Below are 16945 nucleotides of genomic sequence, written 5' to 3'. Positions count from 1 at the left end.
CTTGCGGCTCGACACAACACCGGGAACGAGCTAAGACCTTTAACAAACATAAAGGGAGACTTTGAACCTTGAACCTCGAACCGATTTGCAAATGGTTCAAAGTTCAAGTTTAGGACCAACTTAACACATTCACACTTGCTCATTTATTAACATTACAAAGCCGTGACCCACGCAAGAGGACCGGGTGAACCTTGAACCTTGAACCAAAAAGGTTCAACGGTTCAAGTTCAATACAATTGCAACAAAGCGCTTGCCTTACCATAAAACAAAGCCGCGAAGAGAATTCCTTAAAGCGCGTTTTGAACTTTGTACCTTGAACTTTGAAAAGGTTCAATGACTCGGGTTCAAAGAAAGGAAATATAAGACCGAAAGAGGAAAGAAACACCAAAAGGCGACCTCCGAGTTTGAAATTTTAATGAAAAATTGGGGGGGATGCTAACATCAACCGACCACCAACTGCCCATAACTAAAACAAATGCAACTTTTACATGACAACATTGACAACTAATAAACAACTTTTGCAATTTTTGTCCTAATCACACAAAAACTTCACAAATGACCCAAAATGACTAGAAATGGTCTAAAATGACCTTATTCCATGTAGAAACATCAATTGAAGACAAAATATGAATTTTCACCTATTGGACCTAACCTGGACCTAGGGTGCTCCTGAACCAAGATCCCAACCCTCTAGAAGCAAGACGCCACTCTTTTTCACAATCTATCTCCCCATTTCAAGAGTCATGTTCTCCAATTTTTCATTTGCATATTTCAAAACTTCATCCTTTAACCTTAGCTTTGCCCCTTCATCAAGCGTATCAACTTGTATGGCTCTCTATCTTTCTATTTGATCTGCTATACATTAGAGCCAAAATTTCTTAAATTCTCTTGTTTGAATGAAATTTTCATCACTCATGAACTCCTCACATGTTGTCAGCCTCACATCCTCAGTGATATCTCCTCTCAATCTGAAGGCACTAAGAGCGCTTTCAGGAGAAGGGTCCTCAATTTCTACCCCCAATCTTGTGTCAAATCTATGGGGTGGCATGGGTTGATCCACTTGAGTAATCCGTCATAGGATTCAAATGGAAAGGAGATAGAGTATGTAATGGTGTGATAGTCCTAGGACTCACAGGGACAATGAGATGTTGTGCCCCTGATGAAGAAGGGGTTGACATAGATCTCTTTGAGGATGAGGCAACAAATGATCTAGGAGGGGGGGAGGGGGGGCGAGTGATCTTAGCAGGAGATTGTGGAACTGTAGGGGCAATAGAGGTAGGTGCTTCAAAACCAAGAGGAAGTAATGGATGCTTAGGGCTATGTGGTGAAGAAGCTAGCCCAATTGGAGAGCCAACGGATGGAGACTCAAACCCTACCTCAACTAGAGGGGAACTAGACCCTATAGGCTACACTTGTGCTCTTGGCCACTCATTGGGCAATGACATGTCATCTACATCTTTATAGGCACCAAAAATTGCCCTCATTTTTGCCTCGGTTATCATAATTTGTTCCCAATGGGGAGAGTAGGAGCTATCATCCATCTTCTTCAAATTTTCATTATACATTATTCGATACCATCTTCTTTCTGCTTAAAGACCGCTTGATAATCTTCAACATTTCTGATCAAGTCCTCATTCTACTCATGATTAGGGCACTTTCCTTTTGTGAACCCATGTGCAAACCATTCAGAATCATAAAACCTATGCTTAGAAAAAGGAAGATTATACTTACTAAGAAAAGAGTCTAGGGTATCAAATGCCTTCTTGTTGGTAAAATAATATCCTCCTGCTTGAACTTGTGATAGTAGAAATGACCCTTTCTTGAGAGCACCTTCAATGATAAACTTCTCAACTTCATAAAATTGGTGCATTATTTCCAAAAAGGCAACTCTGTTAGGCACTGTACTTGGAAGGTCCCTTGGTACAGCAGGGCCACCAAAAACCCTAATAATAGTATGGTCCTTGAAATAAAACCAAGACCCCCAATTGTGATCTATACCCATTTTGGGTCAAGGTCCTTTGGTCTCAAAAATTTCTTTGCTTTCTCACTCAGACCCCATGGCACACTTCCTTGAAGTAAGGCCATCATTTTTCTAACAAAATGGTTTTCAAACATGATATAGTTGGACTACCTGCAATTCATGTCCCACAAATATGTCCATTCTTGGACAAGGCGATGTTCCCCTTCAGCCATAGGCCTGACCCCAAGGTCTGCATGCCAGACCTTGAGACCATTGAACAAAAAAATATGCATCAAGATTGAATAATACCCGAAGTGCACTAAGGGGCTTGCTTTGAAATGACACAGTGCGGTATGTAATTTACCTACCAATAAACTTGCATAGTCAAAACTTCTGTGTGGTCTAATAATGCACTGAACAAACACAACAACATGGCAGAATGATATAGCTTTATTGCATCAGTAATGGATAGTACAATCATATCACAATTATCTATTCAACCATAACTCTCGTTCCCCAATACATTGCCAAAATATACACCACACGGTCAATTGGCGGAGGTGCCAACTATCGGAACTACCAACTACCTACGGGAACTAATTACCTATTACATGCCAAATTAGCATAACCTAGGTTTTTATTTAGTGATCACATAATTGTCGTCTACATCAGACCCCCAAAAAAAGAAGTCGTCTTCCATACGACTACAGCAAAAACGGGGCAAATACTAATAGACTACTATTGAGTACAAGGAGGGTGAGAGGGCGTCCCTTGAGTGGCAGAAGAAGCTGGAGCCTGTCGCCGAAGGTGCTAAAGTTGCTCGGTACAGACCCAAAGGTCACGCTCAGGAACCAACTGGCGCTCACGAGCTGTCTTCACCATGTAGATGGCTTCCATCAAATCCTTGTCTTTCTACTCTACTTGGCTTGTCAGTACCGTCCCCCTCTCCTCCAATCCCTACACCTTGGCGTTGTGCTCCGCCACAAGGGTTTTCTAGTGTCCTAATGCCTCCTCAAGTTCAGCTCGGAGGTCCTTCTCTACAACTGCAAGCTCTACCCACCGATCCAACTCCTCCAAGATGAGTGTCACTTCAGCCTTGGTTGCTTCCTATTATGCTTGTGCCTGACGCACTTGAAAGATTTCTCGAAAAGAACTCTCCATGCCTTGGAGAGTGGGCCTAAGTACCCCATGTCCCTGCATGAGGTGCGTTTGGCGCCAAGTCTCTATCATCTCCTTCGTATCGGCTGCTGGCCAGTCATGCTGACTAAACTGTCGCTCAAACTCCTCCTAGCACCCAATCCTCATAAACTCCAGTAACTTCTTTGCCTCTGGTGCCGCACTGATGTCTACCCATAGGGCCAAGTCTGCAATTCCTCATGCCACCTCAGTGAACCCTTCCAACTCTACCATGAATCGCCGAATGGATCCCCCAAAAAATGTTTACTCCCTACATCCAAAACATAAAATTCACACAAAGCATAGTATGTTTCCTTGAAATATCTCGCAAACAGGTCAACACTGTAAGGGGGTTGATCCCTTTGAGTTAGGGCTTTTTCATCCATGGTCAAGTGCTTCGGCCTAAAGGCTGGGACCCTGCTCCTATAGACCCTATCATGTGACTTGAATTCTTTGGCCAGTTCATCTATATCAAGTGGCCAATTGGTCTATTCATCCAACATGAAAGCATCCTCAATTGTCTTCTTATTGATGATGGCCAATCTCCCTCCATCATGAGCCAATATTTCCCTTGTTCCCTCTTTATATCTTCTGGCTATGGCTCTCACAAGATCAATGTTGACGAATGCATTAGGAACAACCATCTTCCCAAATTCAGATCCCAAACATTTCCAACTGGGATGTTCTCTTTTTTCTTGTTGTAGCATCTTTTCCACAAATTGAACCCCCAAAGTTCAATGATTGGGTCTCTGCAACCAACGTTGAAACCAATTTGAAAATCCTATGGTCTACTGCTAGCTTTTGCTCTCTTCTAAGTGTTGGTTGATCTTGGAAGCTGAGCAATGACTTCATTAGTGAATTTCCTCTTAGATTGAGAAGCAGACCACTCGATCATAATGAATTCTTGAAACTAGGGCTTATCAAACAATGGAATTCTTACGCAGGGTTTTAATTTTGCTATCAATTCTACCCTAGAAGTGCTCTAAAGAACTCCACTACAACAAGGACCGAAGATGAATGACTAAAGCAACAAAAGGCAACAACTAAAACCTCAAACTTTATTGCAATTGTTTTCACACAAGACTTAATGCAAAACCCTAACTTTTGAAAATTCAAATCGCAAAATTCACAGAGAACACTTTTAGCAATATGGTAAGCATGCAGAGATTCATGTGAGGTCGATTAAGCACAAAATTTGCTAGAAACGGTGCAATTGAGAGAATTAATGGTGGCTCGTATTCATCTTGATGGTGCGAACTAGTCGTCGCTTTTCAATTTTGAACGTTTGAGCATTTAACAGCTTCCTACCTGTTTTAGTTGGCAGCCAATAGAATTAAAATACATCACCAGTGGGCCTAGTCTTGTGCTGAAGCGGGTTTAGAGCATCTCTGACAAATCATGCAATCGTGTGTCAATCCTGACCTTTGACTTTACATTGTGTTTGCAGCTTAGGGCCTGTTTTCCCCCGACGGGTGTGTGTGTGTTCAATAGTGCATAACAGTACAGAAATGTAGGAAATATGAAACTATACAGCAATGCAAGTAAACAGAAGAACTCATATGCCTGATGTCCCTTACTAGGTTTAGACATGTTTTAACCATAAATAATCTATTTCAATATACTTATGAGTCAAGCTAAATATATTAGGTGACATCTCCACCTTAACATGAATCCAAACAGTGATATTCCACCACTCAACCAATTATCTATTAACAAATAAATTGTTCATCTATCATACATCCATAACTCTTAATGCAAGTGTCAAACCAATTGTAATGTCCCCTACATGGAAACATCTCCTTTCCCAATTTCTTAAACACTAGCAGTAGTAACAAAGATAAACATATTCTCCTTCCGTTTATTGTTTTATGAACTCTTACTGATCACAATCTAATATTATCATTTGTCTGATTAAGACACTATGTATATATATAAATGCATGTGTTTACAACCCTATCGATATTACATCATATATATATATATATACTGACTTAATTATATACACATAAATTAATTAATTAATTAAATAATATAATCAATTATTGATATGTTTGCTTAATGACCTGTAATATACCTTATTGGTATTAGTTATTAATATATTTAATGGGTAGTAAAGGGCAGACAGATCTGATGCAAAACAGATCTGGTCTGCCACCATTATGAATTTAAGTATTACTATTATACCAACTGCAGTCTATGTTAATATTATAATTAAATTCTGCATACAACATCATATATATATATATATATATATATAAACAATTATGCGTACCACAAAGAATAAGAAGGTTACTGCAATTCTGATCTCATCACTGATCTAATGTTACTAGATGCTTCTTATTTCCTTCCCTTGATCAATGCCTAAAAACCAATAATTATATTTAGTGGGGTGTAAGGGCAGACAGATCTGACATGCGTCAGATCTGGTCTGCCACTATATAAGAAATTAAGCAATCTATATTAACATTACTATTAAATTCTGCATTCAAAGATTATTTAGACTTCATATGTTAAGCATACGTATTAAGCCATCCTCGTGCATACCACTGAGAACAAGGGTGTTTGCTGTCGATGACTTCCTAATCCTTTTCCATCCCCCCTCGTTGAATGATGGAAATGTCCTCTTATATCGTATGAAATGGAACGACATGTCTTATGCCCATTTCAACATATCCCTTCCTTCATTAATCACATCCTTCCATGACTAATTAATCGGTGTTGACTGTTGTAACCGCTTAATTATCATCGTGTTTCCTAACTCAACCACAAACGCTGACAACAATATTGTTTATTATTTGCCCTTCTAATCATCGAAGCGCTGCCTAGCAATATCGATGACTAATCTTTTGCTTGGTTAAGTCGTTATGACTTTATCGCTGTCATCTGCATATTCCAAACTCTGCCTAATATCGATGACTCTTATAACCATCGATTAGATACATTGATGATCTGGTCAAGGATGTTGAATTATTAGTCAAGGATCTCCAATAATATTATCGATGTCTCAACAAGACTAATCTTAGTCTTCTCCTTAAGTCGATAATGATGGCTGTGATTATCATGGCTTACTTAACCAATTTATTATTAATATTCATGATTAATTATCATTGTCTACAGCTAAGGGAACAGCTCTGATACCTGCAAACCCCTTAGTCTTTATTTACTTCTCAGGTTATTGATGAGGATGAAGGCAGTTTTTATATTCTTTTTGTTACATATATTTTCTGAATTTATTTATTATTATATTTGTTTATAATATTTCTAAATGTTCATAATATAATATTAATTTACTTTTATTTGAATATTTATAGTAATAAATATTATAAATAAATAGGTTTCAAATAATCATTCTTTGGTAATTAATTAAAAATAATTATTATTTCATTTAGGATCAAGGAGGGGACATGACATATGCCTGTATTCATTAATGCCAAATGCCAGTACATTCAAAACATAACTTTCTTCAACAATCTCTACACCCTGAAATAGGAAACCAAGTAGAAATATATAGGTGTCAGTGCAGGTTGTCTGCAACTGCCGACAACCGTCACGTAACCACCGACCCTTAACACACGTAACATTCTAATTACAATATGACATAATTACCCGACAACATCATCCGCCCCAAAAAAGGTCATCTTCTAACGACGTACAAACAAAATGGGAAATGACATGAAGACCAAATATGAAAATCAAAGTTGAGGGGGTACAGAGGGCATCCCTGATGAAGAAGGGGTCGGTGGTGCTGCTACTGCCAACTGCTCCCTCAGTTGGTGAACCTGTTGTGTCTGATGTTGGAGATCTCGCTCGGCTACCAATTGCCTCTCCCTAGATCGTTTCACCATAAAAACTGCTTCCATAAGCTCCTTCTGCTTCCCATCCAACGCCTCTAAGGTAGATGTGAGACGAGTCTCTAGGGCTGCCCGTTCTGCTACCTCGTGTGCACGCACCACTGTCTCTCGGGCCAATTCTGCCTTGGCACAAGCCAACTCCTCCTCTAGGCTGGTCGCTCGGGCCCTCTGTTGTGCCAACTCCATCTCCATCGTATGCAAGCGAGTGGCTAGCTCCTCTCGAGCTGTGATGGTCACCACCCACTCTGTCTCTACTGCCGAGGCACCATGCTGGGTACGTCTGAGCTCGTAGTACCCGTCCCGGAAGGCTTGCTCTACCCGTTGTAGCAGCAAGTGTACTCCACTAACCCCAACCATCTCCTCACTCCTCCAATCTACCAACATCTAGGGAGTCTCCACAGCAGGCCAACCCCTAGCCTCAAAACATCTCCCAAACTCCTCAGCACACCCTCTGGTGGTGAAGGCGAGGAGTCCCTCAACGGCAAACTGCTCAAAGGTCCACTCCTGAATAGAGCCTGCCAATCTCCGTGTGTTGGCCTCAACCTCTAGTGCCATCCTCTACGCACTGGCTCCCATCTCTGCCAAAAATATCTCTATGCCCTTTGTCTGGCTCTCGGTAGTGGCCTGCTCCTGTTGCTGCATCTCTATCATCTCCTCCTCAAACCCAACAGTGTCCTGCAGGAAGTCCATCGCCAACTCCTGTTGTCCCGCCTCCTAATGAGAACTACCCTGATCGAGGTCCACAATCTCGGGAAAAGGACGTGGCTAGGGTGAGGCAGGGGGGGCTCCCAGTGGTGTCATTGGAGGCATCTCTTAGCGACCCAGCCACACATCCATGGAAGCATCATCATCTATGGTCACCATGCCCTCTACTGTCGTGACCTCCGTATGAACCAGTTCCTTCCGTACGATAGACCCAATGCAAGGAGGTTCACTGGGAACCAATGACACTACTGGAACGTCCTCTATCGGAACTGTTGTGGCGATCCTAAAGGGTGTAGGCAATGAAGGTCGGGGTCTCAACTGCCCAAATCCTGGGATGGGTACGACTGGTATGGCTCCCACCGTTACCCTCGAAGTCTAGAGAGGTGTCAGTCCTCCATCCTGAGTCAATACTACTAGTGCATACACTAGTCGGCCTACTCCCGCAGGTCGCACTCCACCTGTCGGTAATCCACGGATTCCTCTCGTCACGTGCCCAAAAGACACTGCGTGGCCACTACTCTGCTCTGTACTAGGGGCTTTCTCTACTTCCTTCCGACTAGCAAGGCGGAATGTGTCATGACTCTGGATGCTCCTAGAAGAAGTGTCCTCAGAATCGTCCCCTTCCTCTGCACTATTATCAGCCTCTTCTTCGGCATCCTCGTCAACTGTCTATGTCTCCTGTTCCGTGTCTACCTATGGTGGTCTTCGTCGCTTCCTACTAGAATGGGCTTCCCCGCTACCTGCCATGGTATCCAAGTGGGTGCAATAGAAAATGGTTGGTTGTGAAGGGTCCCTCGTCTCCCGAGGTTTCCAAACATGCTTCTCCAGCGATACCTGTGTGCGTACAGCGTCGAGAAACAACCCTATTGTTTACGATTGTTCCCTTTTAGAAACATCATCTTGTAATTTTATAAAATGGAGCCTTTCGTCTCTATTGTATATATCAAATATCAATCTATTATCATTTCAAAATCAAGCAAATAGGAAAAAAATATTGAACCCTTGTTTTCACAGGCAGAGCTATTCAAGCAGATAAAGTAAAAAATAAAAACTATAGTCTTATCATGCAAAAGGGAATTAAAAAAATAAATCATGCAAAAGGGAATTGCTAAGTCGCAGGAAACAATGCAACAGAGTGAAAGCCAAAAAGAGAAATGGAACATACACTTTGAAAGGGTATTAGTAAATCATAACTAACAAAAGTTTTGGGGAAGCCAAATATAGCTGCTCAGTTGGATGGAGAAAGGGGCAAAAATAGTAGCCACTACTTCTATAAAATAGAATTAAACTTCATTTTGAAAGGACAGTATTTTACACAGCAGTGAGATTATACAAGACAGCAATAGGAAGTTTTGGATAAACAGTGAATAGATAAAGAATTTTGGAGGTTTCAATTGGGTATAGAGAGCTGCTTGATTTGAGGCTTCCAACAGATTTGAACATACCATTCTTACTGAACTCGTACGTAGATCTACCTCTCTTTTCTTTTCTCAAATTAATTAAAAAAGATCCATGAAAATGTATCTTCATTTCGAGCAATTGTCATGAGTAGGTATAATATACATAAACCAAATTGTAGTATTCTGTTTGGTAAACTTATTGAATTGAATTAATTTTCAATTGCAACAGCAGAATTATTATATCACTGTTTTTTAATTTTGATCATAAACCAGAAATTTAATAACCATGAGCACATATAATATGCACTCTTTATGTGCGTGTGTATGTGTATGTGTCTGTGTGAATATATTTAGTATGTGTTTTTATGACTGAAATTATGATAATTCTCCTCTCTAATTTTTTTTTACTTAAATCTTTGTAACTGAATCATTGAACCACTGCTATTGATTTATAAATCACTTATCAATTTTTCTTTTATGATCGCAATTGCATTTAAAGAATTTCCTGGATAATGATAGCTTACGCCATGGGTAGACACACACACACATTCATGTGTGTGTGTGTGTACACGCATGTATGTGCTCACTTACCTTCATATTTACTTGATATTTTTAGACAAAATACTTGTTCTATCTATATTTGAATCTTCTTCTTATCTGTTTCAAAGACATAATTTGGATAAAAATCAATGAAATTTTCAGCTTACATAATTGTAATAGACTAAGCATGTTTATTTTGTATTGCATGCATGACTAAACCTTTAGAAACTTCTTTTCATTAAAAAGAATCTTGAATAATAATGATTGCACGTAGAATCTTGATACCTATCATATGCATAAAAGTGAAAGAATGTTAATCATTTTAATGTGTATGCATGTTGCATGAGTGATTTCCTTAAAGGAAGGTAGTTTTCTTTGTCTTGCACCATCCGGTTTACATTCTTGGGAATGGGTGTTGAATATGGATGAACAGAGAAGGATGGTCCACTTTTTAGGATCTTCTGTTATTTTAAAAGTACTTTGATCAAAACCATGCTTTCATTGAAATAGATGAATTAACCTAGCAAATTATATAATATGTTTCATACAAACAAATGCATGTAGATATATAAGGTTGCATTGGGTTTCCCTCCGACCTATTGTTTTGCAGTAGCCAAGCATTTCGTGCAGGGCTTGGTATCTTTCGTTTCAAGGAAAATTTCAGGGCAGCACAAGCTTCGTGGTTGGGCAGAAAAGCGCCTAAGCCAAGTTCGCGTCTCTCGAGTTAGTGGATAACTGTTGAGATTGATGGCATTCAGAGACCTATTGTCTATATTTTCTCTATCAGTTCTTACATGTTTTTTTTTGTATTGTACCTTATATGATATTGTGGTGGACATATGGCATGTGATACCTAGATTTTGTAATATTATTCCAACATTTTCACATGCTAATACCTGGATTAAGCACTATGTTATTGAGATGTATTTGACATTGGATATGAATATTGAGCTATTACTTTTAGTTTTTACATTATTGTATTTATGAGAATTTATTTATTTGTGAGATAAATTTTAAAAGGAAAGAGCCCTTACAATAAATAAGGGAAGACCTAGAGGGCCTATTGAGCCTAGTGTGTCATTGCCATGCCATAGATGTTGGGACTCAAAGGACAGAGGGTTTCACCAAGGGAAAGAAATGAGCTGCTATTGTTGCAAAGTTATTTGATCTGCAATCATATGAGGTGGTTGAGTATTCTATTGTTAACTTTTTCTTTACCATACAATTTCATGTGGCGCATTTTTGTATTTCAACCAAATATTCAAAGATGTAATTGTTTAATGATATCCGATTTCCACAATCCATAATGAATAATGTAACTGTTTCTGAATTAGATTGTATAGAAAAAAAAATTATCAACATTTCAGATCACACTACATAAATGTGAAACAAAAGATCCTTGACAATGATTAGCAGTCCACATTGAGGTAAGAAATTATTGTTTTTTTTTAATTATTAATGTTTCTCTATTTTCATTTTGTGCGATAGCATTCACTATTTTTCATTTGAGTCTCAATCTTTTTTGAAAATTTAATATTTGTAACTTGTTTGCAGATATTTTTGCTCCATCTCACTTATTGTGAGAGTCATCAAATATGTCGATACAAACTACCCTGGCCTTCAATAGATTTCCGAGACATTTGATAGCATGCTTGGGAAAGTGAAAAAATCCATTCATAACAAGGATCCTACTTTGGGATTTTGAGGAGTATATTAAGTCCATTGTGACGCAATGGTTCAACACTATGAACGCCCCACTTCATATTGTATTGTAATGTCCCCATCTAAACGATCAAAACATGATAACATAATAAATAATAATACAATTGAAATATAAATATATATATATATATAACCAGATAAATGAATAAGAATGAACTAAATAAAATCTTAATAATAATAATAAACAAAATTTAATATGTAATTTATATTTATTAAATATTAATATTAATTTCATAGTTATCAAATAATAATATTGATTATTAATTCAATAACCAATAATAATATTAATGACAGATATTAATTATTTCATTACAAATGTTAATGAATAACTCTTTAATTCTTTTTGGTGCAATTCCTTATTCCCCCTAAAAGACAAATTTATGGGGCCCACCTCTTAATGTTAGAGTCCTCAATAAAAGACAATCCTACGTAAGAGACTGACAAGGCAGCAATTTATTAATTACTAAATTGCAATAACCATGATTTCTTATAGAGCAGCGATAAATACGAGGACAATCTAATAAAATCAAGACAAAGTCTAAGGTTCAGTCTTAAACAGAAAATCATTTCCAGCACCCCGATTTATGATAGATGAACCATAATCTGCCATTTATCAGTAATTCAAGAATATCAATGATCGATAGATTAATTATGAAGAGGCACGATGGATATTCATCATTGAATTAAATACCAATGCCGTACCATGCGATTTAGGGAAAAAGGGGATCAAAGATAAACTAACTACTAATGACTAAGGGTGTGATTAGACATTTTTGAACGACCACGATTGTGGAATGGATACAACTCTTCACTCACATATTTAAGGGGAATCATATCCTCACAAATGGGGGGGCCATAGAATTTTTATTATCAGAATTTCTGATCCTTTGGATCTTTAAAAGCTGAGCAGATTGGCCTAGTGTCAGTAGAGTAGCATAGAGAACAGAATCAAAATAAGTAAGAGCACCGTTAAGCCTAGGTGCAAGCACACATCTTCATATCAAGGACAACGATACCCAAGTTGTAGATTACTATAATAATTATAATTCCTTGGATGCATATAGGACTACAATATATCAGAAAAGATCGAATACTTCTTACAAATCAAAACGGTATGAAATGTAATTCAGATTTATACTAGAATATATGAAGAGTGTTAGTGTTGTGAAGGGAAGAATATACGATACAATGCTATAGAGCAAAAGGTTGGAGAAGACATAGCCACATTTATGATTGGACTTCGAAGAAAGATATTACCACATTTATGATCAGCACAAGCTAGGGGAATCTATCAAGATAAGTCCTATCTTCTAAACTATTATTAAAATATTAAGTCAATATTATAATGAAATGTTCTCCTTTCTAATAAAATTTATGTTTATTAATATATTAAAGTTCTTATTTCAATTTAAACTTGATGTCCCAGGGCTGAATTATGGTAAGTCTTGAATGGGGACATTACATGGTAGCCTATGCTCTAAATCCCAAATGGTATCTAAGCCTAGGAGAGTGCCTCCATCTCATGATGAAGTGAAAAAAGGGCTCACAAAAGGCCCTTCGAAAAATGTATATTGACGAGGAGTCTATTTTACTTCACAAACAATGGCTAGCTTTTCTCAATCTCCATACTACAACATTCAACAAACAAAAATAGGGATAGATAGAGCTACATTAGCTCAAATTGACCCTATTGGATGGTGGATGTGGCATGGCAAGGATGCAACAGAGTTGAATATACTTGCACTTCACCTCCTTTCATAGGAGGTTAGTTCCTCTACTACAGAGGGGAATTGGTCCACATAGAGCTTCAATTAGATAGTCGATAGAGACAACCCTAACTGATGATGGGTAGAGAAGTTGGTGGTACCACATCATTACGCTTTGCAGCTTCAAAATCTATAACCTCCTAAGTATTGTCAAATATAGCCACACATTGGCATGTTGATCTAATAATACCACATAGGTTGATGAGGAAGCATGAGGGATTGGATGGGGTTCCATTGGATGAGACAGCCCCACATAGTGGCAATGACTCAGACTCAAACTTTGATTCTAATGGGGTGTTTCCAAACACTAATTAAGGATAGCTGCATATGTTTAATGTTTATGTCATTTTCTATTTGAAATTTGGGAAATTTGAGCATTTTGTTGTAAATTTTATATAATATGTGTATAATGACATAGAAGCAATAAATTTTGTTAATTTGTTTGTCGACTCTCTTTTGAAATTTCAATTCAATTCTTATGTTATGTACCAAGGTTCTATAAAGTATATGATGAATACCTTATCAATGATATCACATAAATATATGAAATTTCCTTATATTTTCAATTTTTCCCTTTTTTAATAGTCATCCCCTCCTATACCCCAGCAAAGGCCTCCTACAAATGCATCCCCCCATCCCCATCCCAAAAGACTGGTGGAAAACACCTATTTTCAAGTTGCCTGCCTATAATGCACTATAAAACAAACAATTGCAAACAATATGGGCAAAGAACAATTATGAAACAAAATCATTAAGAAGGATGAGCAATTCACATGCATGTCAAGCATCTATGATTAGAAAACAAATTTGAGAGAAGAATATTGGACAATCCCAAGACAGCAAGATTTACTTGCCTGAGCTTTTAGGTTTCCTTCCAAAGTAGGAATATACTCAGCCATGCACCTTCAATAGCATAAATAAAATATTAGTATTGGAAAAAATAAGATTTAACCAAATCCAGAAACAAAAATAATATAATCCCAAAATATACCCACATCCCATCCACCCATATTGGAAGCTTCATCTCTTCAACATCAAATAAATCCTTCAATGATGTTGAAGAAACCAACTTGAGATGTGGAGCAGATGGCAGTGCAGGTTGTCTTTTCCTTACAGGAAAGATGACCTGCATTTATCAAATATAAATGTTAACTCTAAGCATTATAAAACAATGAAAACAACCACATTTTTCAGGTAAAAAGGTCTTTTCTACTTCTAAAGAAAGAAGTAGCACTGCTTTAAATTGTAATCTTGAAAATCATGTAAGGAAAGAATCATCACGTAATTGTTTAAAGCAATCAAGTGAAAACAAAAACTGTCTACAAATATACATATGAAAATGTAAAAGACAATGCTAACCCATTTTACAGTCCAAAGCAATCAAAATGACATCCTAGGTGCAAAAGGAGATCTTTCTTAGCACATTGGAGACAACTAAAGAATATTTACCTATAATCAGAAAGTGTTATATGACTAGCAGATGAATGAGAACATTGAAACAAATACATTAGAGGTGTTTAGCCATGGCAAGGAATTCAAAGTGCATGCCTAGGAAGTCAGAATCAAAAAGCAATAATATTTCACCAAGTCAAACAAAATGGCAATTTTTCTAGCAGTGCCCACTTTGGCTTAACATGCCACCTTCAGACATGCACTTTGTCAAAATGACTTAAAAATAAAGACACCTCTAAGAATGCACTTCTCGAGTCATGAAGAAGGGTAAAGTGGCAGCATTTCTCAAGCTCACACATTTAATGCTCCACCCAAAAGTGAATTTTTTAAACCATACTGGAAGACGCATAGCATCACTTTGACAAATTTGAAATTTCAAGTGGCCAAGTCTTCCTAGGCACACTCTTCTCACATTGCTAGAAATTCACACTCCCAAAGAACAACTTTTGAGAAGCTAAACCCTCCTAGGTGCGCACTCAGCCTTGCTTTGCCAATCAAGGCAAAAAACATAAAGAACTTACGCCCAAAAAAGAATGTGTGGCCATAGAGAGCATTATAAATCTGCCAGTACTTTATTTTGATGTTCCAAATTGGAGTGCTCAAGTGTTTGGCGACCAAAAAAGTTGAAATGTTTCGGTTTTCAAATCTGCAAAGAATTAAGGGGGCTACCTGTGATGTTTCGTATAGATTTCAGTACTTTCACCATGGGGAGGCACCAACAAGGTTGGCGTTGAGAATCCTTAGCATTGCAAGGGCAGATTTCAGATTTTGTTAAAGAGTTTGTAAATATTGTGCCCATTTTACTCCCAATGATCCCATGCTCCAGCAGTTTTCAACTTGTCCTCTAGGGTTTAGTGCCATCAAAATCTCTAGATCCAAGTACTAGGGTTTCATCCTTTCACAAGGGTTTGAAGATTGGTGTTAGCATCTTTGCGTGAGAATTATAAACAACTTGTAAACATCCTACAAGACATCTAGGCTTGGTACCATAAAACCTCCATATATTGTGACTGTTTCAAGACTGCTCCTAGAATTTTAACGATCGTTTTACAGAAAATTTCAGTCACCAAAGGGTGAAAAGAATAACAGTCATAATTGCAGATTTGTGCACACATATTCCCTTCTTTTTGTTGATTTTCATGGTTTTGCATGGCATTTTTTGTGCACGTTTGCATGGCACTGATTTTCAAGGATTTGCACAACAGTTTTCTACCCATTTTCCAAACACAAAAATTACACTTTCAGTTTTCTGCTGTGATAAGGCACTAGGGTTTTCAATTTTAAAATGGCATTCCAAGATTATATTATGGAGCCAAAATCACTATAAGTGAACAAATAAACTTTAGTCAGAGATACACATACACCTTAATGATTAAGGGATAGTGGGTTAGCGCAAGCTGCCTCTTTTCTGGTTTCAATCTAATGTCAAGAATTGGTTTTAGCAAGTGTGCATCATTATGACCCAAGAGAAGAGAAATTTGTAATTTTGATGATTAGGTGGTGCATAAATTTGACCCTGACTTCTTCAAAGTTGCCTAGGGTTGCAACCATCTAAGGAAACTCAAATTGTTGACCTAGACAAATCTGAAAAGGACTGGAATGATAATTTGAAAGTATTAGAAAGAGGTGGGAAAAAAATGGTTGCTTGAACTAGAAAGACCAAAAAGGTTTCCAATGGTGTTGATGCGAAATGATTTCAAGAATAAGTTAAGTATTATGATTATCTTGTTTAATAGGGTAATGAGGCAGCTAGAAGGAAGGACGTTCAAAATTTGGATGTTTTACATCATTAGCATCATTTGTGAAGGGAAAACTTTCCTCAACTGAGTTTAGCATGCTCAAGAAAAGGATAGAACACTAGCTCTAGATACTCCGAAGTTAGAGGAGTTTTCAGATTATCTTTTTTGGTGAATCCTATTTTTAGAGTGAGGTCACTAATTTGGATGGAGGATAGAGAACTTCTTTTTAGTTTACTTTAAACAGATTGATTATTTATAAGTTTTACCTTTAAAGTGTTTTATTTCCAGCTTTTCAGATAACTTTAGTTGGTTATATTCAGTGTTCCACGGGCGTTGGGGACGCGGGGACGCGGGGACGTGTTTCCAGGACGGGGGGACCAAGGGCCTAAGTTTGGGGACAGCGGGGGGGACGGCGGCGGGGGGGGTGGCGGGGTGGTGGTGCTCATATAGTTATACATATACATATAGTACTTGAAAAACTAGTTTTGAAAAGATGTATGACAGTATAACAGTATAAGAATTAGATTTCAAATGAAACTATAGGAAATACCAAGATTACTTAGATTAGTAATACTAATTGCTAAATGCTAAATAAAATTTGACAAATGAAATTGTCAAATTGGAGATTTCTCAT

General features: G+C 37.8%; 1 protein-coding gene across 3 annotated transcripts in view; it reads right to left on the bottom strand.

The window, feature by feature from the left end:
* LOC131044746 (uncharacterized) overlaps nt 1-16945 on the bottom strand; it is a 228526-nt gene that overhangs the window by 164648 nt on the left and 46933 nt on the right. For 2 of the 3 annotated variants that reach the window (XM_059218421.1, XM_057978163.2), the window contains exons 7-8: nt 14116-14246; nt 13975-14023 (exon numbers count right to left, since the gene is read on the bottom strand). The exons of the other annotated variant lie outside the window; for it this stretch is intronic. In XM_059218421.1, coding sequence (XP_059074404.1) covers nt 13975-14023; nt 14116-14246 — 180 coding nt within the window. The remainder of the gene's footprint in view (nt 1-13974; nt 14024-14115; nt 14247-16945) is intronic. 3 annotated transcript variants of the gene reach the window in all.

The sequence above is a fragment of the Cryptomeria japonica genome, chromosome 3, assembly GCF_030272615.1.
Source record: "Cryptomeria japonica chromosome 3, Sugi_1.0, whole genome shotgun sequence".
NCBI classification, from domain to species: domain Eukaryota; kingdom Viridiplantae; phylum Streptophyta; class Pinopsida; order Cupressales; family Cupressaceae; genus Cryptomeria; species Cryptomeria japonica.
Note: the sequence above shows the minus strand (reverse complement) of the source record. Positions and strands in the feature narration are given on the sequence as shown.